We start from the raw sequence: 26480 nt of genomic DNA, 5'->3' as shown, positions 1-26480 counted from the left end.
GAGGATCAGTGCATCCCATCATTTTATTTAATTCAAATTCTAATTAATTAATTAAAATGTTTTCAAATCGGAAAAAGTGATTTAAAGGGATTTTCATGAATTTAGACAAAGTAGCAGGTACAAGTTATGCTCTTTCAACTTTGGAAGGAAAATTATTTCAGAGGTGTACGCATCTTTTGTACTGCAGTGTACTGTCACTGGGCGGTAATGTAAACACATGACGGATGTCGAAGCCTGACATGGGATCCATCTTTCACATAAATAATCAATGAAATATTCTGGTCATAGGAAACTATTATGTGAAATATCGAAATTATCAAAATTCAATGCTTTTAACCACATCGGATACTAAACGAACACTGATGCATCTATTCTTGTTTACAAATTCCGCCCAGAGAGAACTGGTTTCAATATGTACGCAGAGTATACGCAACAGCAATTAACTTTCCTTGCATTACATTCTTGCTTCCATCCAACAATTTCTCAAATATCATTAAATTTGGTCACAGGCAACTATAAGAGCTACCAATATAGTTAAACTCACTCTCTAATTGAAGGGAGGTCATGATCAAACCCAAATTGGCCAAATTTTAGTATTATCAATCAGGTATATAGGGTAGATCATTAAACAGTTCTGTAAACGTACTGTCAAAGTACTGTCAATTAAAGACACTTCTGAGGAATTCCGGTTTTGACGGAAATACAATGTGAGTTAAATTAGTAAATAAACTTGATATAAAAATCCTTTGATAAAAAATAAGAAATGTTTAACATGATGTTGTTCCTGAGAGTAGGGAGAGGATTATCAAGTCGGAGCCGGAGAGGAAACCCCGGAGAACATTCAATCCAGACGGAGTCACAGGACAATCCGCTCTCCGTATAGTTGGTCTTACAATCCAGGATATGCGTCTCAGTTCCTGAACATTAAAGAGACTGTATACGTAATTTCAGATGGTACTTCTTTTTACGAGTTAACTGCCCTATTCACCCTTTGATATCAACGCTAAATGAGATGCCCTTGGTGTTCTATCTGAAAATTGGTGGATTCACTAAAATATCGATTTCCAGATTTAAACAACATCTTAAAGGGAGTGTTCGCGAAAAATGGAAGGAGGTATTGGCTTACTGCGAAAAAAAGCGCTTTTGATCGCTACAAATCTTAATTCTATATGTTGCGTCTATAAGGAGAAAATTATTGAAAACGACTCATGCTGAAGAACGTAGGGTCCATACAAATTCAGAAAGTTGCAACATTCGTCCCGGATCGTAAAAAAATCAATTTAATTCCTAAAAAATCATTAATAAATTACACCAATAATCATCGATAATTTTTCGACGCATTCGTATATAGTTGATATTTCATAATATTTTTTTATTTCTTACAATCTGATAGTTACTTTTGAAAACATTTATTCCTGTTTCGTAGATTTTTGAAAATGAAGACGACATTTTCATATGTTCCAGAAATGTTCGAAAATCCAGCTCTAGCGATATTGTTTCGCTACTTAGCGATTTCCCTAAAGACCTAATATATGTACCGTGTGGTATTTCTCAGGACCGGATCGTAAGACTCCCTTCTCTCAACGCTCTTCATAACAAAAGGATGATAATAAGGTTTCGAACGTTTATTTCTCTGAGTCTTCAATCTAAATAAGTTTAATAAACCCACAGAAAAAGCTTTGAGTGATAAATCATACGAATACTTACACTACTAGGGTTCCAGTGTATTGTCTACACACCTGTACATGAAGCTGTGTACACTACTAGGATTCCAGTGTATTGTTTACACACCTGTACATGAAGCTGTGAACACTACTAGGATTCCAGTGTATTGTTTACACACCTGTACATGAAGCTGTGTACAGTACTAGGATTCCAGTGTATTGTTTACACACCTGTACATGAGGCTGTGTACACTGCTAGGGTTCCAAGGTATAGTTTACACACCTGTACATGAAGCTGTAAACACTACTAGGGTTCCAGTGTATTGTCTACACACCTGTACATGAAGCTGTGTACACTACTAGGGTTCCAGTGTATTGTTTACACACCTGTACATGAAGCTGTGTACACTACTGGATTTCGAAGTGTTTGGTTTGGTTTAATTTTCCCAACACTCCAGCCAAGCATTCTTTAAAAATATATTATTTTGATAAAATACACAATTTCGAGTTATTTTCTTTAGAAATATAAATATTTATATTGTGAAGTCAATAAAGGGATTGAATCATGTTTGAAGAGTCTTCTAAAATCTTGACAATATAGATATTATGATTTTATCATAGAGAAATCAAATATTAATAAAGTTTTTCTAATTAAGGCTTTGAAGAAAAAACTGATTACTTTTTTTTTGAAGAAAAATAATATTCTGAATTATAAATATATTGTTGTGGTGTGGCTTGTTTGTAAGTAAATATATGAAAAAATGTGCACATAGATGCATAAGTAGGTAAAAAGATAGTTAGATAGACAGATAGTGTGTATCTGGGTTAGTAGTTAAAGGGTGCTAAAAAAGAAACCTTCACACTTTTTTCTCTCACAGACTTAATTATTACCCGATTATAATAAAATTTATATCACAGTGTCGGATTTGGTCAACCCTGCTCTGAATAATTGCTTTATCTCATGGGAAAGGTACTGATCAGCCTACCCGGCTGGGATTTCCTATTCTCGACACACTGCTTCAGATGATAGAGATTTTCACATTTCTTCCTTGCAACCTTCTTTTTTACCATGGCCCAACTATTCTCAATTATAGGCCGGACATTATTAAACTTCGTGGTTATAGTCAGGTGTAAACCAAACATTGATTTAAACTATTGCTGACAGCTGAAAGGCTGGCTGCGGTGGCTGTTTACAAGTTAGTCCTGCCAGCAAGAGACAATTTACACAAGGAAAAGATTTGGAAAGTAAGATACATGTCTTTATGCAATAAAATATGGTCCGATCAGCTTATAGTAATGGTCCCCAGCAGCTGTTCTCCATGTTGAAGGAGAAGTGAAGGAACTGGTTCTGCTTTTGTCTGGAAATGGTGGGATACAGTATACTCCAGATTAGTGTCCACCCTGAGAGACACCGTGATGTAAATTTCATCATGATCGGGTAATAATTAAGCCTGAGCTGTGAGAGAAAAAAGTGTGAAGTGTATTTTTTTCTCAACACCCTTTATATAGGTAGGTAGCGTGTATCTAGGTTGGTAGTTAGATGTGTAGGTAAATATGTAACTGGGTAGGTAGTTAGATAGTTAGGTAAATATGTAACTGGTTAGGTAGTTAAATAAGTGGGTGAATATGTATCTTGGTACGTAGGTAGTTAGATAGTTAGGTATTGTGTATCCGGGTAGGTAGTTGGATAGTTAGGTAAATATGTAACTGGTTTGGTAGTTAAATAAGTGGGTAAATATGTATCTTGGTACGTAGGTAGTTAGATAGTTAGGTATTGTGTATCCGGGTAGGTAGTTGGATAGGTAGGTAAATATGTAACTGTTTAGTTAGTTAAATAAGTGGGTAAATATGTATCTTGGTACGTAGGTAGTTAGATAGTTAGGTATTGTGTATCCGGGTAGGTAGTTGGATAGGTAGGTAATGTGTATCTGGACAGGTAGTTAGATATGTGGGTAAACATGTAACTAGTTATGTAGTTAGATAGATAAGTAGCATGTATCTGGGTTTGTAGTTAGATAGGTAGGAAGTGTGTATCTGGGTAGGGAGTTATATAGGTAAGAAGTTTTTATCCGGGTAGGTAGTTTGTATCTGGGTAGGTAGTTAGAAAAGGTAAGTAGTGTTTATCTGGGTAGGTAGTTAGAAAAGGTTAGTAATGTTTATCTGGGTAGGTAGTTAAAAAATGGTAAGTAGTGTTTATCTGGGTAGGTAGTTAGATAGGTAAGTAGTGTTTATCTGGGTAGGGAGTTATATAGGTAAGAAGTTTTTATCCGGGTAGGTAGTTTGTATCTGGATAGGTAGTTAGAAAAGGTAAGTAGTGTTTATCTGGGTAGGTAGTTAGAAAAGGTTAGTAATGTTTATCTGGGTAGGTAGTTAAAAGGTAAGTAGTGTTTATCTGGGTAGGTAGTTAGATAGGTAAGTAGTGTTTATCTGGGTAGGTAGTTAGATAGGTGAGTAGTGTTTATCTGGGTAGGTAGTTAGAAAGGTAAGTAGTGTTTATCTGGGTAGGGTTAGTTACCTGCAGAATACTGTTGCTTCTAAATCCCCGAAACCTTCTTTACAAAAATATTTTTCTCCTAAATTTTAAAATCCTGTTTAACAATGATTTCATGTTTTTGCCAGACATTAAACATTAATGTTTCAAAAGAATTAAATATTTTTCTAAAAATTTATTAAGAGGGGGCATGCCCGATTCACAACGGTACCCTACAAAAGTGACCTCCCCCCTTCTTTAACCATAAAAGAAGGTCATTCATTTTCTTAGAAATATGAATCAAAAGTTTTAAAGTTGAGATTGCAATCGACAGTGAAAAAAATGAACATTGACAGAATTTTATCCCTGATCCATATTTTAAGAACGGAGCTCCGCTCGTCTTTGTTTGTTTATGTTCTCCATTTAAACCTCCTGGGTCACACTGTACTGTACTACTGGTTGGTGTACTGCAATCATCTGATTAAAAGTTTGAAATAAAATAAAAATAGTTCAATCTGTAGATCTGTTAAATGGGTTTTATTTCATTACTAAGTCTTTCGGTTGACTTTATGTTTTACGTTTTACGTTTTTTCATATTTTGTTAAACTAGCTGAAGTGCCCGGCATTGCCCGTAAAATTTTAAATTTTTTTTTTTAAATCGAATTTTTTAAGCCTATGTTAACCCCAGGGTACCCATGAGTTTCCTCATAAAATTTCAGCCAATTCGGCCCAGCAGTTTGGCCAGCTAACATATACATTCAAATATAAATATATGATAGAAGGACTTTATCATATCGATAGTATTTCTTAGATTTTACTGATTTCCTAATATCCTACAGTGAAACCCTTAATAACGAATACATCGAAAGAGTTCATCAAATGTCGTATTCTTCACTTTCTGATAATGGAATGTTGCAGATATTTAGTTTTTTAATAAAATGATTATATGGAACTCTTTAAAAGCGTTCCCGCATATATTCATGGCTATTTATTTATTTTCACAAATACTGAAATTTATGTAATATAGTATAAAACAGATTGAAAAATTGTAAGGCGACATTTGATAAATTCTTCCGATGTATTCTTTATTAAGGGTTTTACTGTAATATATTTTATATTAAATCTGGTTATCCAACCCTACCGACCTGTCTTAACCAAACTTTACCTAACCAACACCAATCTTATAAGACACAGGGCACTGTACTCTCCAGTTCATTTCATGTACCGGACCGAAGTTCAGCTAGCAAGAGCAAGCTGTACAGTACAAATACATACTAAATAATCCCATTCTAGTGAAATCATGTAAAGTCACAGGAAAAAATGTTCTTAAAAAACCTGGAAATAAAGTTAGGTAAAGAAGTCATATTTTTTGAAGTCCGAAGACAAAATGTCACTGGAAATAAAGTCATGGTTTTTGAAATTCCCAGGAAACGTCATTCTTAAATCTTGTGTAAAACTAATTAAAAAATTTGCATGCAGAAAATCCGAGTTTTCTTTTGTATCTTTTGTGTTTTGCCGTTTCACGTCAAACTAAATTTAGTTTTCAATCATGATTAACCGGATAAATTTAGTTTTCAATCATGATTAACCGGATACATTTAGTTTTCAATCATGACTAATCAGATAAATTTAGTTTTCAATCATGACTAACCAAATAAATTTAGTTTTCAAACATGACTAACCCGATAAATTTAGTTTTCAATCATGACTAACTGGATAAATTTAGTTATCAATCATGACTAACTGGATAAATTTAGTTTTCAATCATGACTAATCAGATAAATTTAGTTTTCAATCACGACTAACCGGATACATTTAGTTTTCAATCATGACTAACTGGATAAATTTAGTTTCCAATCATGACTAACCGAATATATTTAGTTTTCAATCATGACGAACCGGATAAATTTAGTTTCCAATCATGACTAACCGGATAAATTTAGTTTTCAATCATGACTAACCGGATAAATTTAGTTTCCAATCATGACTAACCGGATAAATTTAAGTTTTCTTACACTTTTTCAAAAAATCAAAGCTACAAGGTAACCAAGTCAAACCAGTAATGTCACATAAACCCTCTCCTTCGGTCTAGTTCACAGTGATTAAGTTTGGAGATAATTCGACCTGGGACAGAACGTATATGTATATGTGCAATTCTCAATGTACATTATACATATAATTTTAAAATTTGACAATCATCAAAAATGCTTAAACCACACTTTTACATGTAAATATAACAAAATAAATCAAATTAAAGATTGCATAATTTGTATGCATTTTTTCGTTATATATGTAAATTCCCCTGGGCTCGTTTGAATTCTTTATGTTTATTTCTGCTTATACAACACAATCATATAACTTGGTTTTTTGTGATTCAGCAGTCTACTAACATTTCCTAACATAGACATAAACTACACATCAGAATTAAAATTGTAAAAGGACATGTATGTATATACTTTGCTTGTATGGGTGGGTGTTTGTCTGTTTCTATCCAATGAACGTCAAAACGTCTGAACTCATCGGGTCCAAATTTTGTGTGGAACCTCACATGACCCCATGAGGGAAGGTTTATGGATGATTCAAATTTAAAAAGTTTTTATTATATTTTGAAAAACCACGAAATATTTTTGTAAAATCCGCGAACTTTGTTTTATTGTTTTACAATGGATACAAACAGAAAATGTTCACAACTGAAATAGAAGATGGGCGAAGCACCCTGGAAGTCTAGTATAGGTACAAAAGAGTAAATATAATTTTGGTAAACGGTGGAGCATTAATGTTTCTGATATATACAAAAATATAGATCATTCAAAAAGGAATAATCTTCTTATAACATTTTATTAATAAACACAATGTTTCATGCTTTATGCAATCGTCAGTAAGAATGAATATATATATTTATATATATAAAACATTCATCAACATACATAATACACAAACACATCAGAATATAACTTATAAAAGTACATACATAAACAAATATATTCAAATGTTTCCAACAACAGTTTCCGTGGTGTAGCGGTTATCACATCTACAATTTTTGTAAACGGTGCAGAGCATTAATCCTTCTGATATATGTATATATATATACATGTTATATATTTATAAACTAGCTGGAGAGCACGGCGCTCCCCAAGTTTATATTATTACTCATAGTTACCCCCACCGTTTACCCGTGCTTGGTTTTTAAATCATAATTTTGAGCCTATGGATTTTCAAAAATGACCTAATTGTTTAGCCTATGTCACCCCAGGGTTACCAAAAAAATCTGCCCATTTGGTCCAGCCGTTTAGCCAGCTATAGTTAACATTATAGTGGACCAAATATGGTGTTTGATATTTCATCACTGATATATATATACAATATATATATCCTAGACAGTGATATATATTGTATAGATACAATAAAACTTCAAATCATGTTTGAATACTTATTTTCTTATATAATATATACATATATAGTGTTTTAAACCTGGCATATATTGAGTATCCCGGATGCAATCTCCAACATTGATCTCATCTCCTCTACAGTTGAACCTACCCAGGAGCTGACCAAACCCAGGACCTGGAGTAGGTCTAACCTCGTCCTTGTATTTAATTCCACCACTAAACCCTAAACTCCGACAAAATACCTGAAAACGAGTAGGATCATCATTCAGATGATGCTCTCACGATCTAGTACGCCCCCCCCTTCCAACAACTTTTTTGAAATCTGAAGTTCGACTTAGTATTTTTTCGGAATTAAAATATCCAAAAATAAAATTCTCAATTACTTTTCCTTGAATTTGAAATATTCACATTTTTTTTTGAAAAGAATGATTTCTAACGATAAGAAAACAAAACTTAAAATCATTCTTCTTAATTTCATTTTCCTTATCTTTCTTATCATTCCCAACTCTTCACTTCCAGGATATCCTTGTCATGGAAACATAAAGATTGTCATAAACGATTCTCAACGATGCCCTTACAACCTTTTATTAAGAAGCTCTGACTGAGATATCTTTGTTTTTCCTCTAAACGCAACATAAATCTCAATACTTAGTTTTATCTAGAGAAAGTACATGAATTTCTAAACCAAAGTTTAAAATATATCTTGAATTTGTTTTTATACAATATAAAAAAAATGAGAATAAACGACAATTTCTCTGCCTTCATTTCTCAAATAAATACATACTGTTGTGAATCGTTGATAGCTTTCCTTGACTAAAGGTTCGCTTTAAATTAAAATATACAAGGTCAGTTCTTTTGAATTTTTAAAGAGATTAACTTACCCGTGCTTCTTTATCTCCCCACTGAGAGTCACAGAGTCCTGAACTAGCAAAATATTTTGCAGAAACTATCGGTGGACCAATTCTCCTTGATTTTACGCTCCCAAGCAGTACACTAGTGCAGTACACATTAAAAACATAGGGGATGAATTGAGATTTTTACGCAAAAAAATCACAATATGTTACAAAGAAAAACTATTTAATGGCGGGGTGGAAATAATGGGAAATCATGTTTTGATAATATTCAAACTTTTATAAAATTGTACAATTCTATAATTTAGAACCTTGATTGTAACATTAGAAAATCAAGATTTTTTTTAATGTCGTTTAAATAAAGGGTTATTGATGATATTTCTGTGAGAAATTATAAAAAAAAACTCGGATCCATCGCATTAAGTCACCGAAGGAAAGTAATGTTATTGGAAGAAAGTCTTTCTCACAAAAACGCCAGAAAAAATGTCCCAAATCCACCAAAGTCTTCAAAAAAAAATAAACATTTTTTTACAAATAAAACAGTCTCTGAAAGAAATGTAAAAATGTTTGACTTTTTTTACTAAAATATACCTAAATATTTGGATACATCTTTTCTTTTAGATTTTTTCCAAATAATCTTTTAATTTGAACATTAATTGTAACCCCTTACCGTGATGTAGAAATTATAAATAAGGTTGTATGGATTATTTATAAGTGTGCCTGATATTGAGATTTTTAGAAACAGTTTTCAAATCTCCAGAGATTATTTTCAAGTTTTCATTTCCTTTTCTATCTCTCTCAGAGCCTAAAATATAGATTTATTAGCCTAGTACATAGTATATTAAATCTATTAGAGTATATTTTATAAATTATTATTCTAATACCTAGACCTTGGATCCTAGCACAATACAGGTTAATTGCAATTCATTAACTAGTTTAAATATACAAAGGAAGAAATCGATTAAAGTACTCAAGCAGTTCTTTAAACATTATAATAAAACATTTCAAGAAAATATTCAAATATTTGTTAATGAATTAATCCTGTTCCTTATACAGGTTCCATGTTCTCCCTCGTACACTTGGGAGGAAGAGCAGCAATCCATCTGCAGGAGAAAACCATATATTAGACATACAGGAGGATACAGGAGGATACAGGAGGATACAGGAAGATACGGGAGGATACGGGAGGATACAGGAGGAAACAGGAGATAGAAACATTGATTGCTTAAAAGTTTAATTTAAGTTTAATTTAAATTTGTTCAATATTTTTTTGGTTTCATCCTTTCCTTTATCCCATCCTTCAAACATTCTTTTACAATATCCGAGCAATCCGACCCTCCCAGCCCTGCTCCAACCCTTAGTATCCTAGAGAAGAGCTGTTGAACCGGCCAGGTTTCGTTTCTCCAGGGTAGGCTATTCGGTTGGGAAAACCCTGCGTTGGGAGCAGGATAACTGTCCCAAAGAAGTTTCATCGGAGGAAGGAGCTTCTCAACTTCATCTTTCTAGAATCCAAGATATTTACGCCAGTTTAGTAAAACCAAATATAGTCTTCATAGAAAACATAAAATCCGTGAAAAAAAGAAAAAAAACTCTGAGCGGAGAGTACAGAATTATGAACAGAAACAAGGGGGTTTTGGCCGAACAACTTCTTAAATTGCATGACCATAATCATATAATATAGGATGTTCAGAGTCCAAATTTAATGAATTTAAGCCGCGTCTAAAATCCCCCAGAAACCGGTTTCAATTGAGCTTCGGCTTAAATCTTGAAAAATTTAATACAAGTGGAACCAACCATATTTGAGCCCGGGCCGCGGCTAAAATTCTTTAAATTCGGCCTCAGATTTCTTTCATTTCTTTCATTTCTCACACGACTTTGAAAACGGGTTTTAATTTAAGAGACCATCAGCGTTATTTCAATTAACCCTCCATCCAATGATAGCAATGCCCGATTTACGGTACACTTGAAAACATAATCTGATCATAAACGTCGTTTTATTTACTCGAAAAGTTTTGAATTCTAATAATTTCTCCATTTTTTCTTATAAGCATGAAATGCAAAAGTCACTTGTAGAGAAAAACCACAAATGAAAATAAACAATTAAAATAAACAAAAACATGGATATCTATCATACTTAAACTGACAAAGCTTTACATGGAACTGTTTTAAATCGGGCCTTGCCATCTTTACATGGACCGGGTCACTTGAAATTACGCTTACAGTCTCTTTAAGCTATGTTGAAGCAAATCAAAATGGAAGTTAAATTCATTCCTTGATTAAATAAATGAAAAATATATAAGTTCCAGTTTGCGGTGAGTCAAGTTTTTGTATCAAGACTCAAATATGCTTGTTAGTAATTTTGTTTTAACGATGTTTACAATGTTATTCTATACTTTTATATATAATTAGATCATCAAGCTATATAGTATCTTAGTATCTACAGTTTTAAGAACTTTATAATTGGTTGAGCTTCACGAATCTTTGTTTAAAAGTTAAAACTTGTGATTCAGCTGACCTCTAATTTGGTTCCAAGTTTAGATTTTTCCTACTCTACATTGTATGTGATGTACAGGGTTACCCACAAAGGATGAGACTTCGGAGACGATCGACGGAATTTTATACTGTCTGTTTCCTGACATACAGACATGGTTCCCAACGGCTGTAAACTTGTTTCTTTCTCTGGAAGATCATGAAATAAGAAATTGAAAGAATGTATTTGAGACTTTATTCAACCTTCGGATCGTTGTATTTTAGGCGTTCAAGTCGTCTTTACAGTCTCATCTTTTTATATAGCTTATATATGTTTTGAACATTCAAATTCTCTTTATTTGACGATTTTTTAATCATCCAAACCGTGACTTATAGTTCATTCAGACGATGCCTGCCCCACATAATTTCGGGATTGTTTATTGCACTAAATTGCGATTTTCAAGACTAATCAGAAAATTCAGAGAGATTAAATTAATTAGAAAAATTGTATACGCCTACTATAAAAATTTGCATTTAGAAAACACTAGGTTTTTCGAGAATTATGTACGTCTTTCAGCTTTAAACCTAGGAGATAATCCAATCTGATATAGGAAGCTCTGTAGCTAAATGTAAGTCTTTAAAAATACTGCAGATGCATTGTATATATCTTTATTAAAGAACTGCAAGGCCCAACATATTCTGAAGATTTATATTCATCTTCAAAACGATGAATATTTAATCGAACTTGCGAAAAATCTGAAATTAAATTATGCATAAAGTGCATTCAGTTTCTGAGGAACCAGTAAGTTAAAGTAAATATTCTGAATATAAATATTTTCGCCTACAATGGTCGCTGTCAAGGGGCTTATAATAATAAGCTAATAGAACTATAAACGGGACGTTCCACGATTTCGTCTTTGAGTTTTGATAGCTACAAAATGAAAAATTGTGTACCAAAACATTTGCTTGACTTGAAATTTAAATTTTGTGATGTACCACTGAAAACTTCTTAGTCTTGAAACCCTTTTAAAAATCAAAGACGATTTTTTAGGCTTTTTCAGAATTAAAATCGGGTTTATCGCTACAAACTTTACTTCTGTTTGGGAGAAAATGGATAAAAACGCTTTATACCCAAAAGAGAGTAGAACCCGTTTAATTATACGGAGTAGCATTATTCCACCAAAGTCAATTTTATTCAATCAGTCAGACAGATATTACACGTTTTTTGGCCGCTAGGTGTCTCTCCCAAGTAATATTCCTGAAAAATTGAGAGCTAAGGAAGGTAAAGCTTCATTTACAGTTAAAATATCGAAGAAAAAACTTTAAGTTCGATCTTTAGAATAAAGTATTGCATATAAACAATTCTCATTCAAATTCATTTCTAAAAGATAGTTTTTCTTTAACTATCTTGATTTTCTCCGAATTAGAATACATACAAATACGCTTTATTATTCTTTAATTATTCTCCTAATTTTATTTTGTTTAATTAGTTTTATATCTCTTGGTTCCCTTGCTAATAGTGAATACAGGACAGAGAATTAGATCAGGAAACCGGGGGATATAATCCTCGGAGATATCCAGGACCACATTATCCGTCCTGAACAAAAATATAATGCTCGGAGATATCCAGGACCAAATTATCCGTCCTAAACAATAATATAATCCTCGGAGATATCCAGGACCACATTATCCGTCCTGAACAATAATATAATCCTCGGAGACATCCAGGACTACATTATCCGTCCTGAACAATAATATAATCCTCGGAGATATCCAGGAACAAATTATCCGTCCTGAACAATATTATAATATCCTCGGAGATATCTTAACCGTCCTTAACAATATTACATATAATCCTCGAGGATATCCAGGACCATATTATCCGCCCTAAACAATAATTTAGTCCTCGGGGATATCCAGGACCACATTAGCCATCCTGAACAATAATATAATCCTCGGGGATATCCAGAACCACATTATCCATTCTGAATAATAATATAATCCTCAGAGGTATCGAGGATAATCAGTCCTGAACAAAAATAAGATACACTAAGAGATATCACTATCCAGTCTCAACGAATTTTAATAAAAGCTATTTTAGATTTGAAATTGGGCATCAACGAAAATGAAAATGAATCTTTGTTAGTGCAAGGGTTTTCTATGAAGGGACTTGTGGATCTCTGGTTTATTGACGAGACGAAAAAGAAATAATAAATGTTCTTAACATCAGAAGAAGAAAAAAGATCAGATAAAGATTTAAAGGTAAATGGTTGATGACACTTTAAATATTTTTAGATATAAGAAATAATTAAACCAAAACAGTAAACAACAAAAAAATACAAATATCTCTGTAAACTCGAAAGGGGTCTTATAGTCTAATTCTAAATATAATATAGAGCTAATGATTTATAAATCCAAACCTGAACTCTGTAGTACCAAGAACCATGAGAACAATAGCAGCAGCTAAACCTGCCAGACACAGGAGGAACCATATTATCCTCTCCGATAAATGCTTCTTGCAGTACACAAGATACCTGGAGTACATACAGTACATAACTATATCCTTACAGTACATATAAATATGTTCTTGAAGTACACCAGATACCTGGAGTACATACATTACATATATATATATATATCCCTGCAGTATACCAGTTACCTGGAGTACATACAGCACATCTATATATATATATCCCTGCAGTACACCAGTTACCTGGAGTTCATACAGTACATCTATATATATATATATCCTTCCAGTACACCAGATACCTGGAGTACATACACATGAGGTGCTAATGTAATTACCTTATGTACTCAATATAAAACATGTCATGCATACTCTATACTTACTTGAAACCATGCCAGGACGAATGAATGCAGTAGGACGAAAATGTTCTCCAGTACCAGGATTCATCCTTCTCATTCTTCTCTCGTCCTGTCAGGACTATGTACTCAACCTCCTGATACAGTAAAGTACGTATTCTACTGATACAGTGCAGTACCTATTCTACTGATACAGTACAGTTTATAGTCTCCTGATACGGTACAGTATATATTCTACTGATACAGTACAGTATATACTCTACTGATACAGTACAGTATATAGTATCCTGATACATTGCAGTAAATATTCTACTGATACAATACAGTATACATTCTACTGATACAGTACAGTATAAAGTCTCCCGATACAGTTACGTATATTCTACTGATACAGTACAGTATATACTCTACTGATACAGTACAGTATATAGTATCCTGATACATTACAGTAAATATTCTACTGATACAATACAGTATACATTCTACTGATACAGTACAGTATATAGTCTCCTGATACAATACAGTATATTCTACTGATACAGTACAGTATAGTCTCCTGATACGGTACAGTATATATTCTATTGATACAGTACAGTATATAGTCTCCCGATACAGTACAGTATATTCTACTGATACAGTACAGTATATAGTCTCCTGATACAGTACAGTATATAGTATCCTGATACAGTACAGTATATAGTCTCCTGATAAGTATATAGTATCCTGATACAGTACAGTATATAGTATCCTGATACAGTACAGTATATAGTATCCTGATACAGTACAGTATATAGTATCCTGATACAGTACAGTATATAGTATCCTGATACAGCACAGTACAGTATATAGTATCCTGATACAGTACAGTACAGTATATAGTATCCTGATACAGTACAGTATATAGTCTCCTGATACAGTGCAGTATATAGTATCCTGATACATTACAGTATATATTCTACTGATACAGTACAGTATATAGTATCCTGATACAGTACAGTATATAGTATCTTATTACAGTACATTATATAGTATCCTGATACAGTACAGTATATAGTATCTTGATACAGTACAGTATATAGTCTCCTGACACAGTACAGTACAGTATATAGTATCCTGATACAGTACAGTATATAGTATCCTGATGCAGTACAGTATATAGTATCCTGATACAGTACGGTATATAGTCTCCTGATACAGTACAGTACAGTACATAGTATCCTGATACAGTACAGTACAGTGAGGTCCATAAAACTGTTGATTTAGGAAAACGACTGATAACTAGTAGTAAAAATTGTAAATAGTCCAATAAACAAGAAACACAGCAATTTTGCAGGATTCACAGACTCAATTCGCTTTGAAAGATGATTTTCAAGCTGCCGGTAAAATTATTTGCTTAAAGACAAAATCAAATAAGCAAAAAACACTTCTTACCAAATACATATTTACATATTCTTATAATAAAGAACCGTACAGAAAACGTAAATATCATACCTTCTTTTTATTAATTTGTTGAAGAAACCTAAGCTGAGTATCTCCTGTATCTCCAGGTATACCCCAGAGATGATCAAACACAAACCTTCTCCGACTACTAGTACTGGGACTAAGGTCACCATCTATTACACTGATGGAACCCATCTCGTCAAGGGAACTTCTTCTAGCAGATAAACTCCTAGGCTCCCCAAGATTCTTCTCTTGACGGTCAGCTGACAAGGGTCTAGGCTGATCTAGTTCAGTTCTCCGACTCATTGCAGACATAGTTCTCGACTCTCTAGGCCTACCTCTGGGACTGGAGCCCGTTTTGTTCTCCAGGACAAACTCTTCATCATAATCTTCTTCCTCTACCATCTGCAGATAGAACAAGGTTACAAATAGACCTCCCCCACCTTAGTTCTTCACACATTGCTTTAGATATACCTCCCCCGCCTTAGTTCTTCACACATTGCTTTAAATATTAGGATTATATAGGATAGATGCAAAAATTGGACAGAATAGATGAGTAGAATAGAATATTGGACAGAATAGATGAGTAGAATAGAATATTGGACAGAAAAGATGAGTAGAATAGAATATTGGACAGAATAGATGAGTAGAATATTGGACAGAATAGATGAGTAGAATAGAATATTGGACAGAATAGATGAGTAGAATAGAATATTGGACAGAATAGATAAGTAGAATAGAATATTGGACAGAATAGATGAGTAAAATAGAATATTGGACAGAATAGATGAGTAGAATAGAATATTGGACAGAATAGATGAGTAGAATAGAATATTGGACAGACAGATTTCTGGAAAATCTATAAGAATATCTGCAATAGACTGAATTAAATAGGATTTCGATGTAAAAATATTTTTCCAGGTAAAAATATTTGTTTTTGAAAATATGTTCAATTCGAGTTTCGATCCCCTTCAATAAGCTTTTAACCTTTATTTTTCTAGTATTAAAAAAAAAACTAAAATAAACAATATTGCGATTGATATTTTTGAATTTATCGAACATTTCTACCTTTCACTGTAGGGTCACGTAAAAATTACGACATCAATCTCATTATTTATGTCATTATCTAATCATATAAAGATTATTCATGTACGCCACACTCTTTTGCGTCAACCATTGTGTGCACCCTTATTGATATCACTGTACAGAATGTCCCAATAAACATGGGAATTCAGTGACGACTTATATATCGTCTTCGATCCATGCGCCTCGTTTTTTCACTTTCTTTGGCATGCATTGAATAAACGACTTTAACACCCTGTATATGCAAATTGTGCATTTTTTCTATATTATTGAACAATTTTTGTCTTCTTTGAAACCTTGGAATTTATTCAAAAAGATTATTTTGTTTAAATCATCTCTAATAATGTGTCCATTGTTAAAGAAAGAAAATAGAAAAATAAAATACGTTTTTCGAAATGTGTAATCTATAATAATAATAAAATATTATATTTATTCTCAATACTTGACTTGTTTATTCATGGTTAGAAACAAAAAACTTGTTTTTTCTAACATGTCTAGTCATTGAGGAATGAATAAACAGACTCAGCAGGACAAATATTATTCTGTTTTTTTTTAACAATGACAGATGGTCGAGTTGTACTAAAGAGTATCCGGACGCACACTAATATTGCACCGATTTTTAAGACTACATTTTTGCCATTGATTTCAACCCCCCACTGACTAATTTTTACTTTTTTGTGTTCTAGCCACAAACTCTAATGCCCATATCTTTGCAACCTAATGGTGTAAATATCAGACTTCAAACTTAGACTATATAGTATATAGTCTTACAGAGTTCATAGTTTGAAATATCAAAGGTCTTCGACATTGGGTTGGAAAGACGCAGTTTCTTTGTCTCAAGGGGGAATTTCTCATGTTATCCCTGGTTGAGCAGGGTGAGCGGAGATTAACGGAGAGATATGTAAACCTTCAAACTGGAGTTTAAACCAGGATATCTGATGGATACAGTGATAACCAGAAAATTCTGAAATAGTAAGACAACTTTAAAAATAAAGTTATAATGTTAAAAAGTCAATAAGCATGAAATACAGCAATTGTACATTGTAAACAGACCCATTTCACTAAGTTAGTGATTTGATAAGTGTCTAGTAAAACTGCTTGCTTTGTAACAACATGAAATACATTTAAGTATTGCTATAAAGTCGTCTTCATATTCCATTGTTTTCTGGTTCTCACTACAAACCAGTAAACTCGGGTTTTAACCAGGAATCATCTCCTAAAGTTCCGGTCCAGAGGGTCGGGTGTTAGAACTGCAAACTTTTAATGAAAATATTATCAACATGAATTATTAATCCATTGAATGCATTGAACAAGTCCAAATCCACTGTTTGAATAGAAAGTAAAACTTTTCAAATATTTTCAACTCTTTTCAACAATTTCGTTATTTCAATGTCAATGCACAGTATTTTTGACACAATGCAAATTTTCAACATTCTCTCTGTAAATTGAATTGTAAGTAAAAAGATCTCTCCTGGAATGTAAAACAACTCGGATTTAAAAAAGAAATTCATAAATTTTTAATCTTTGAAAAAATGGATAAATGTAGTTACAGTGGTAGGCGATTAAATCAATAAAATGGAGACAACTTTCGATTTGAATTTTGAGTTATATCAAGCTGTTAAAGCATAAATACAAATAAACATAGAAGTCAATAAAAGGTGTCAATTAAAAAGATTCTCTTTAATTACTTTGTAAACTTGGAATTCGAAAAACCTTGTTAACAATTAAAACTAAAATAAAAAAGTCGTCTTCATTGTATTGATATATTTGCCTACCGCTGTATGGAGAAGTCTAGACAGTCCATGAATATAGTTTGAAGACAAGAAGCAGTTCATGAATATATGTAGTTTTAAAGGCTATAGACGCTCTCTAAATATAGTTTGAAGGCTATGGATACTGGACAGTCCATGAAAATAGTTCTGAAGACTAGAGACAGTTCATGAATATAGTTTGAAGACTAGAGACAGTCCATGAATATAGTTTGAAGACTAGAGACAGTCCATGAATATAGTTTGAAGACTAGAGACAGTCCATGAATATAGTTTGAAGGCTAGAGACAGTCCATAAATATAGTTTGAAGGCTAGAGACAGTCCATGAATATAGTTTGAAGATTAGAAACAGTCCATGAATATAGTTTGAAGGCTAGAGACAGTCCATGAATATAGTTTGAAGACTAGAGACAGTCCATGAATATAGTTTGAAGACTAGAGACAGTCCATGAATATAGTTTGAAGGCTAGAGACAGTCCATGAATATAGTTTAAAGGCTAGAGACAGTCCATGAATATAGTTTGAAGGCTAGAGACAGTCCATGAATATAGTTTGAAGGCTAGAGACAGTCCATGAATATAGTTTGAAGGCTAGAGACAGTCCATGAATATAGTTTAAGGGCTAGAGACAGTCCATAAAAATTGTTTGAAACACTTCAGACAGTCCATAAATATACTTTTGCCAGCTGAGTCTCTGTTCTTAATGGCAAACAAATATTTGAAGCAAACATGGACTAGTGTTTTTTTTAATAAAAATATTGTTAAAAATTGATTTACAAAAAAAACTGGAAAATACCGGGTAAAGAATTTATTGACTAGCAACATTATAATTATACTTGTTACGTTATAAGGCCAGCAGGGGGGCTCTGCATGGATCACATTCATAAATCATCAATACTTTTACCCATTAGCTGAATAAATTCATCATAGTAATAGTTTTAGTTTATTTCAATATTACTTTTTTTCTTCGAACATTTAGTTTAGTTTTGGAACCTTTTAATACTTTATCTAGAACCGATGAAAACGGATCAAAACTGTAAAAATTGGAGTTTGTTAGAATTAAACCCCTGGGTTGAAAGTTTGTGTAATCTTAATAAATTGTAAATGTAATTTATCATACTTTAAACTTAATCAGGCGATGATCCGGTCAACTTGATTTATTCTCAATATTTCTCTTATGACACATTAAATCATGTGGTGCTTGATCTGGACTTTATACACACAGTAATATAATTCCAGGGTGTCCCAGGAGTAATATAAGTCAAGGGTGTCCCAGGAGTAATATAATTCCGTAGTGTCCCAGTGAAACCAAACTTGAAGGTTAGACATGACATAGTGTTTCAAACTTTGAATAGAGGTGAGAAAAGAAATTCTTTCTCTTATTCAAATTTCTAGTTTTAAAAAATACTTTGATTTTGATTAAAAAAATATGGAATTCATATATATTTTTACTTTGTTTGGAAAACTACGTTTGACATAAGAACATACGAAAACCTTGTTTAAAAATATTTTTCCCACAAACTTATATTTTCTAATATATATCTTAAGAACCTAATTGAATAGACCTTAGATATTTCAAGATATGAACTTTGTTGGATCAAATAATCTAAGTTTGAAAAAGCAGAGGTTTATACCATCAGGTTACAAGGATATAGGGATGAGAAAATTTGAGGTTGTGGCAAAAAATGACTTCCTTAAAAAACTAAACGGAAAATACGAAGAATTCAAAAAACGGAAAACATATTCAAAATTAAGTAAAATATGTTAAAAATACGAAAAATATGTCTTATATACGGAGAATATGTCCAAAGGAATTTAGTCTTTGGAACAAAATCAAATATTTAAACCACAATATCTTTAGAACTCGATGTTGTAAACCTTTGATATTTCAAACTCAGATTACTTGATCTAACATAATTCATTGTATGAAATATCTAAGGTCTACAACATTTGTTTCCAAAGATATAGTGGTTAGAAAATCAGAATTTTTTGCAAAGACTCAATTCCTTTCAGAAGAATATGTGCAAAATACGGAGAAGAAGTTCAAAATACGAAGAATAAGTTCAAAATACGAAGAATATGTTCAAAATACGAAGAATATGTTCAAAATCCGGAGAATATGTTCAAAATGCGGAGAATATATTCAAAATATGGAGAATATGCTCAAAATACGGAGAATATGTTCAAAATACGGATAATATGTTCAAAATACGGAGAATATGTTCAAAAATACGGAGAATATGTTCAAAATACGGAGAATATTTTCAAAATACGAAGTATATGTTCAAAATACGAAGAATAAGTTCAAAATACGAAGGATATCTTCAAAATACGGAGAGTATGTTCATAATACGGAGAATATGTTCATAATACGGAGAGTATGTTCAAAATATGGAAAATACGTTATATTCAAAATACGTGGAATATGTTTAAACTACGAAAAAATTGTTCAAATACTGACAATGTGTTCAAAATATAGAGAACCAAACAAAATATAAACAATCCTGTGGTTCTAACGACTCATGCACCCGGCCGACCAAAATATAAGCAAATCAGTCAAGGGGTTCATAACTTATGAACAAACTTACAAACATACAGAGATTCGTATTTTATGTATAATAAAGATTTATTATTTCAGTTTTTATTTAATTCATCAAAGAATACATATATAAGAATAAAGGAATTGAGTCTTTGCCATAAAACTCTGAATTTATAATCTCTATATCTTTGGAACCCAATGTCGTAAATCTTTGATATTTCAAACTTATATTATTTGATCTAACAGAATTCATAGTTTGAAATATCTAAGGTCTACAACATTTGAATCCAAAGATATAAGGTTTAGAAAAGCAGAGTTTGTAGCAAAGACTCAATTCCTTTAGATTTATGAGAATATTTTTACACATATGTTAAGTTTTCATGTTCATAATTTTCCTAAAATCCATGAAGCTGAAAAAAGGTTAAGAAAACACTTTAAATGAATGAATGAATATGAAGCTAAATTAAAAGTTTGATCAAAGAAAGAATTTTTAAGCGTTTCAACTTTGAAACTGTTAAAAGGGGAAAAAATATATTTTTTAAATATTTAAAAATTTCTACTGAAATTGTAATAAAAGCTTCTTCAGATATTCTTCAGAACTATTCTCTTAATAGCTTGGGAACCCAGCCTTGGCTGGAACCGAAGTTTGTCCTGTAAATTTCAATTTATTCAGATTATAATTTCTAAATCAGTTACCGAGATTCCAAAAAAAATTGAGGAAATTCGGTCCAGTGGTTCATGAATTATGATCAATGGTACAAACAATCAAACAGAGATTACCCTTATATTTAGATACTCAAGATTTAAATAATCTTTTCTTGTTTTCATGTATATAGCATATATACATTTTAGAATTGCATGATATTTGGTACGAGATTATGGCTTGATTTGGAGATATTATTTGGTTTGGTACTAGATTATATTGGTTAGTTTAGAGATATTATTGGGTTTTGTAACAGATTATTGGTTGATTTGGAGATATTATTTGGGTTTGTACTCGATTATTAGTTAGTTTAGAGATATTATTGGGGTTTGTAACAGATTCTTGGCTGGTTAAAAGATATTATTTGGTTTGGTACCAGATTTTTGGCTGGTTAAAAGATATTATTTGGTTTGGTACCAGATTCTTGGCTGGTTAAAAGATATTATTTGGTTTGGTACCAGATAAAGACTTCCTTCAACAACTTTCATTCAGTTTAATTCAAATCAGAGAATTTCTTCTTAACTTTCTTCCGTGAAACCTTTCTAAAGGAATTGAGTCTTTGGAACAAAATCAAATATTTAAACCTCAATATCTTTAGAACTCGATGTTGTTATCTTTTGATATTTCAAAATCAAATTATTTGATCTAACAGAATTCATAGTTTGAAATATCTAAGGTCTGCAACATTTGGTTCCAAAGAGATAGTGATTAGAAAATCAGAGTTTGTGGCAAAGACTCAATTCCTTTAATTCAAAATACTAGAAAATATGACGCTTCTGATCCTTACCTTTCTTGTGAAAGTTCAAATTCTTCAGGTTTTTATAAATATACTCATCATCGGAATTTAAACGTGTTTATTTATTGATAGTTAAATAAACTTAAAACTTTTTGCAGACTATCTGATAAAGAACGTTTGATCTTTTTGTATAAACCTGTAATGATAACTTTTCTTTTTTTGATATTATACTAAAGTGAATATTTGCGATTTCTGAATGAGATTGTAGGACAAATGTTCGAAATAGTTTATTAATGTTTGAATGGGGATCGAATTTCTTTATAAAACTTTCTTATCTATCTATCTCATCTACGGCCGGATAAAAATAGGGTAAAAGGTCGACTGTAAAGGGACTATAAAGGGACTGTAAAGGGACTGTAAGCGTGAATGAAAGATGGCAATAACTGATTTACAATGGTACCCTTGAAACCTTGATTTTATACAAATGTGAAAGATGGCGTAATTTCTGACTCGAAATAAAGAGTTTCTTATTAGGAAGAAATGCGCAAGTCCCTCTTGCAGAGAAATCACAAATGAAAATAATCAGAGCTGGGAACTTTTGAAAACAAAATCATGGATATCTAATTAATACTTGGTTAGACATAGCGTTTAAGGCTATTGTCCTCTTATACACCTGTATGGTTAATTCACGACTCCTGAAAGGGACTGCTAAGGTAAAATAAAAGGGGGTACAGGCTCCTGACGCCTAAAAATGATATGTACCCCCTTTCAGTTTCCCTTAACAGTCCCTTTAAAAGCATTTACTTGTTTTAGACAAATTTATCGCCCATAACAACACTCGTCACTTTCCACGGCACTTTCTCTACCTTTTAAAACTAGTGAACACTCCCTTTACTCTCTAAGCTGTCAGCTTATACTTCAAATAGGTTGATATCAAAAAACTCTGTCTGAAATGATTTTGTAGAATGAAGTCGGAAGCAAAGATTCTAAAATGAACTTTTTTATCTTCTTCCTTTAGACCTTTGCTGCCAATTTGTGACACCAGAAAATACGAAATTATTTCCTCTGATTGAATTTATCTTATGTTTCGTGATATTTACAAAAAGTCGTCTTTTTCCGTTACACAAAGTGGACCTTATGGGTCGATTCGTAGCAAATTGCATAAAAAAATATATTCAAAAAGTTTTTTTTTATAAGGTTGGACCTGTGATGAAAATGGTAAAATTAAATTTCTATTTTCGTGACATATTTGTTTTTATCTATCCTCGTAATTTTTCTTCCTTGACTAGGAAGTGACGATGTCAGCAAATTCTAAAACACGCAGATGATCTAACTATCCTCAAACATAGTTCAGTCCTCAACCCACCCGGAGACTACTTACTGCCTTGATTCGTTCTCAGTTCTAGAGATTCTATTCTTTGGTTTCTTTCTTAGATAGAGATACAAGGACGTGGTTTGGTTCAGATATTAAGATTAGAAAGGAATTTGAGGATGGAAGAGAAAGAGTCTTCCTTTGATGATGAGTATGAGTACTATACGGATACTGAGAACGAGGCTGATGGTGAGGATGAAGAGGAGGATGATAAGGATACTGTCAAGGATATTCCTGTCAGGAAGGACAGTGCCTGGAGAAAGAAGTTTGAACTTGAACTTGAATCCGACTCCGGGCGAGACTCTGCTAAAGAGATAGAAAGAGAACCAATTATTAAACCTAAAGATAATAATCGAACTCAGCTCCACCACGCAGTTCTCTGCGATGATGTGTTTAAACTCAATAAACTGCTGGACGAAGGATTAGATCCGAACCAACAGGACAGTGATGGGCTTACTCCGCTACATCTAGCATGTCAGGATGAGCGGCAAACCCTTGTGATGATTCTACTAGCTAGAGGAGCGGACGGATCGATTATTGATACTTGTCGGAGATCTCCTCTTCATTACGCTGTACAGAACGGTTTCACCAGGATTGTTCAGAGTTTGCTTGATTATGAAACCTATATGGAGGGAAAGGATAGGTTTGGTCAAACAGTTCTTCATATTGCAGCTCTAAGGGAACTCTCCCAAACTATGAACCTGCTGATTTGCCGAGCAAAGAAGCAGGGAACGGACGAGGATGTTTTAAGATTTATAGATACTCAAAACAGAGATAAGCAGACCGCACTACATCTTGCTGCAGAGCGAAGTTTTTGTGATTGTGTCAAGATTCTTCTCCGATATAAGTGTCAAGTAAACCTAACTGATCAGGAGGGGAAAACAGGATTACATCTCTGCTGTGGATCCTCTCAAGATGTTGCAACTGAGATCCAAACTACTATTGTTGTATCAAACCTGATATCACACGGAGGAAAGGTTTCAATTAAAGACGAGGACGGATTAACTCCACTATTACACACGGCTATATCAGGACGGATTGATTCCGCCAAAATCCTACTTGAGGAAGGAGCAGATATCAACAGTAAGGATTCTAAAGGTTTAACTGCTCTCCACCATGCTGCTAGAAACCATCAATCCAACTATATAAAAATGCTTGTGAAGGCAGGCCTATCTGTAGATGTTAAGGATAAAAAGCAACTGACAGCTCTTCATCACGCAATACTATGTAACTCTCTAGATGCTGTGAAAACTCTATGTCTATGTGGAGCGGATATATATATGGAGGATACAGAGGGTCGGAAGTATACTGAATACGCTAACATGTATGACTCTCAGGCTATATTACTCTGGCTGGCTAAGAAGTATCCAACCCTGTATATAAATGAAGAGTCTAAGGAGACGATTATTCACTACCTGGCTTCTCAAGGTTTACCTGACGTAATAAGAATCCTACTCCAGACAGGACACTACAAGGTTGATGTTAGAGATGAGGATGATAAGACACCTTTACACTATGCTGCAATAAACTGTAGAGAGGATGTATTCGAGTTCCTCGTCAACTTCGGAGCTGATATTGATGCCAGGGACGGGGTAGGAGCAACCCCTCTACACTTTGCTGTTAGATGGGGAAGTGAGGCTATTGTAAAGTATATCCTGAGAAAGAAAGGTTCGGATGCAGTGAATATCCTTGACTCTGGAGATAGGTTGGGACGAACTCCTCTCCACTATGCAGCAAGTCAGAAGACCGGTCTCTCCTATATCACAAATCTACTAAAAGCCGGAGCTAATAAGGATTACAGGGATCACAGTGGGATGACCCCCCTCCACCTTGCCTGCAGGTTTGGAAATATTAGTCTGGTTCGATTGCTTCTGGACGAAGGTGCGGATAAGGGTGTAAAGGACGGACAGGGGATGAGTCCTGCAGATCATGCCAAGGAAAAGGACTGTTTAACTATCCTAGGAATGATTGAAAAATCAGGGAAAAGAAAAGAATGCTCCAACAGGATAAATTGTTAAAAATATTGAAGTATTTATGTTAAATAGTGTAAATAAAATTTCTTTTATTAAATTTATAGATATCAATAGTTTAAAGTGTTCATATCAAAGTTGTATTAAAAGGTTGCTTACTCTCGATGCGCTCCAATGTACGAGAAATGTCGTTTCTTAAATATAGATATAAAATCCTTATATGACGTCACTGATTGAGTGCATCGAAAGAAAGCAACCTTATTATACAACCTTGGTTCATATTACACTAAGATTTTTTAAAGCATATAAGCATGCCAACCTACTCCGTTTAGAAAAAAGATTTCTGTTTAAAAAAATATATTTTTAGATTTCTTGCTTCCATCAGAAATATTTTATCAGTTCTAAATGAAGAAAGGAATTTTAAGTCGTCTTCCTAGTTGAGCTTTCTCTGGGAATCAAGGTTATAATACAAGGAAAGTTATTTCAGAGGTGTACGCATCTTTTGTACTGCAGTATACGGTAATGTAAACACAAGACAGATGTCAAATTCTGACGTACATGAGATCCGTCTTTCACACAAAAAATCAATGAAAATGAAATCATAGAAAACTATTATGTGAATTATCAAAATTTAATGCTTTTAACCATCTCGGATACTAAACGAACACTGATGCATCTATACTTGTTTACAAATTCCGCCCAGAGAGAACTGGTTTCAATAGGTACGCAGAGTAAACTCAACTGCAATTAACTTTCCTTGCATTATGACCTTGCTGTGAATAGTCGACACTCTAATAAATATGAATGTAGATATATATTAGACTGTTGGCATAGTCAACTTACCTTTAGCGGTTAAAAAAGTTCATGTTTATCTTATGTCTTACCCAACCTTAATTAAAAATATTTTTTTAAAAGTTCTTTTCCGAATATTCTCAATCCTATCCGAATATTCTCAATCCTATCTGAATATTCTCAATCCTATCTGAATATTCTCAATCCTATCCGAATATTCTCAATCCTATCCGAATATTCTCAATCCTATCCGAATATTCTCAATCATATCCAAATATTTTCAACCCTATCCGAATATTTTCAACCCTATCCGAATATTCTCAATCATACGCGAAAACTCTCAATCATATCCGAATAGTCTCAATCCTATTCGAATATTTTCAACCCTATCCGAATATTCTCAATCCTAT

The 26480-nt window shown here is 33.1% G+C and overlaps 2 protein-coding genes across 2 annotated transcripts in view; one reads left to right on the top strand and one right to left on the bottom strand.

Moving 5' to 3' along the window:
• LOC111700015 (uncharacterized) overlaps positions 1-15511 on the bottom strand; it is a 37567-nt gene extending 22056 nt beyond the window's left edge. Inside the window, exons 1-14 of the mRNA XM_023470826.1 lie at positions 15158-15511; positions 13694-13803; positions 13264-13377; positions 12353-12440; positions 9661-9876; positions 9422-9477; positions 9259-9272; positions 9095-9179; positions 8405-8516; positions 7606-7765; positions 4501-4611; positions 4180-4237; positions 2052-2131; positions 785-917 (exon numbers count right to left, since the gene is read on the bottom strand). Coding sequence (XP_023326594.1) covers positions 785-917; positions 2052-2131; positions 4180-4237; positions 4501-4611; positions 7606-7765; positions 8405-8516; positions 9095-9179; positions 9259-9272; positions 9422-9477; positions 9661-9876; positions 12353-12440; positions 13264-13377; positions 13694-13803; positions 15158-15511 — 1691 coding nt within the window. The remainder of the gene's footprint in view (positions 1-784; positions 918-2051; positions 2132-4179; positions 4238-4500; positions 4612-7605; positions 7766-8404; positions 8517-9094; positions 9180-9258; positions 9273-9421; positions 9478-9660; positions 9877-12352; positions 12441-13263; positions 13378-13693; positions 13804-15157) is intronic.
• A 7786-nt stretch (positions 15512-23297) lies between these two features.
• Positions 23298-25365, top strand: LOC111700023 (serine/threonine-protein phosphatase 6 regulatory ankyrin repeat subunit C). Its single transcript, XM_023470839.1, has one exon. The coding sequence runs from the start codon at positions 23428-23430 to the stop codon at positions 25324-25326; it is 1899 nt and encodes a 632-aa protein (XP_023326607.1). The 5' UTR covers positions 23298-23427; the 3' UTR covers positions 25327-25365.
• The last annotated feature ends 1115 nt before the right edge of the window (positions 25366-26480 follow it).

Source organism: Eurytemora carolleeae, unplaced genomic scaffold (assembly GCF_000591075.1).
Source record: "Eurytemora carolleeae unplaced genomic scaffold, Eaff_2.0 scaffold47, whole genome shotgun sequence".
NCBI classification, from domain to species: Eukaryota; Metazoa; Arthropoda; class Copepoda; order Calanoida; family Temoridae; genus Eurytemora; species Eurytemora carolleeae.
The sequence above is the reverse complement of the archived record's forward strand: the minus strand, read 5'-3'. Positions and strand labels throughout refer to the sequence as shown.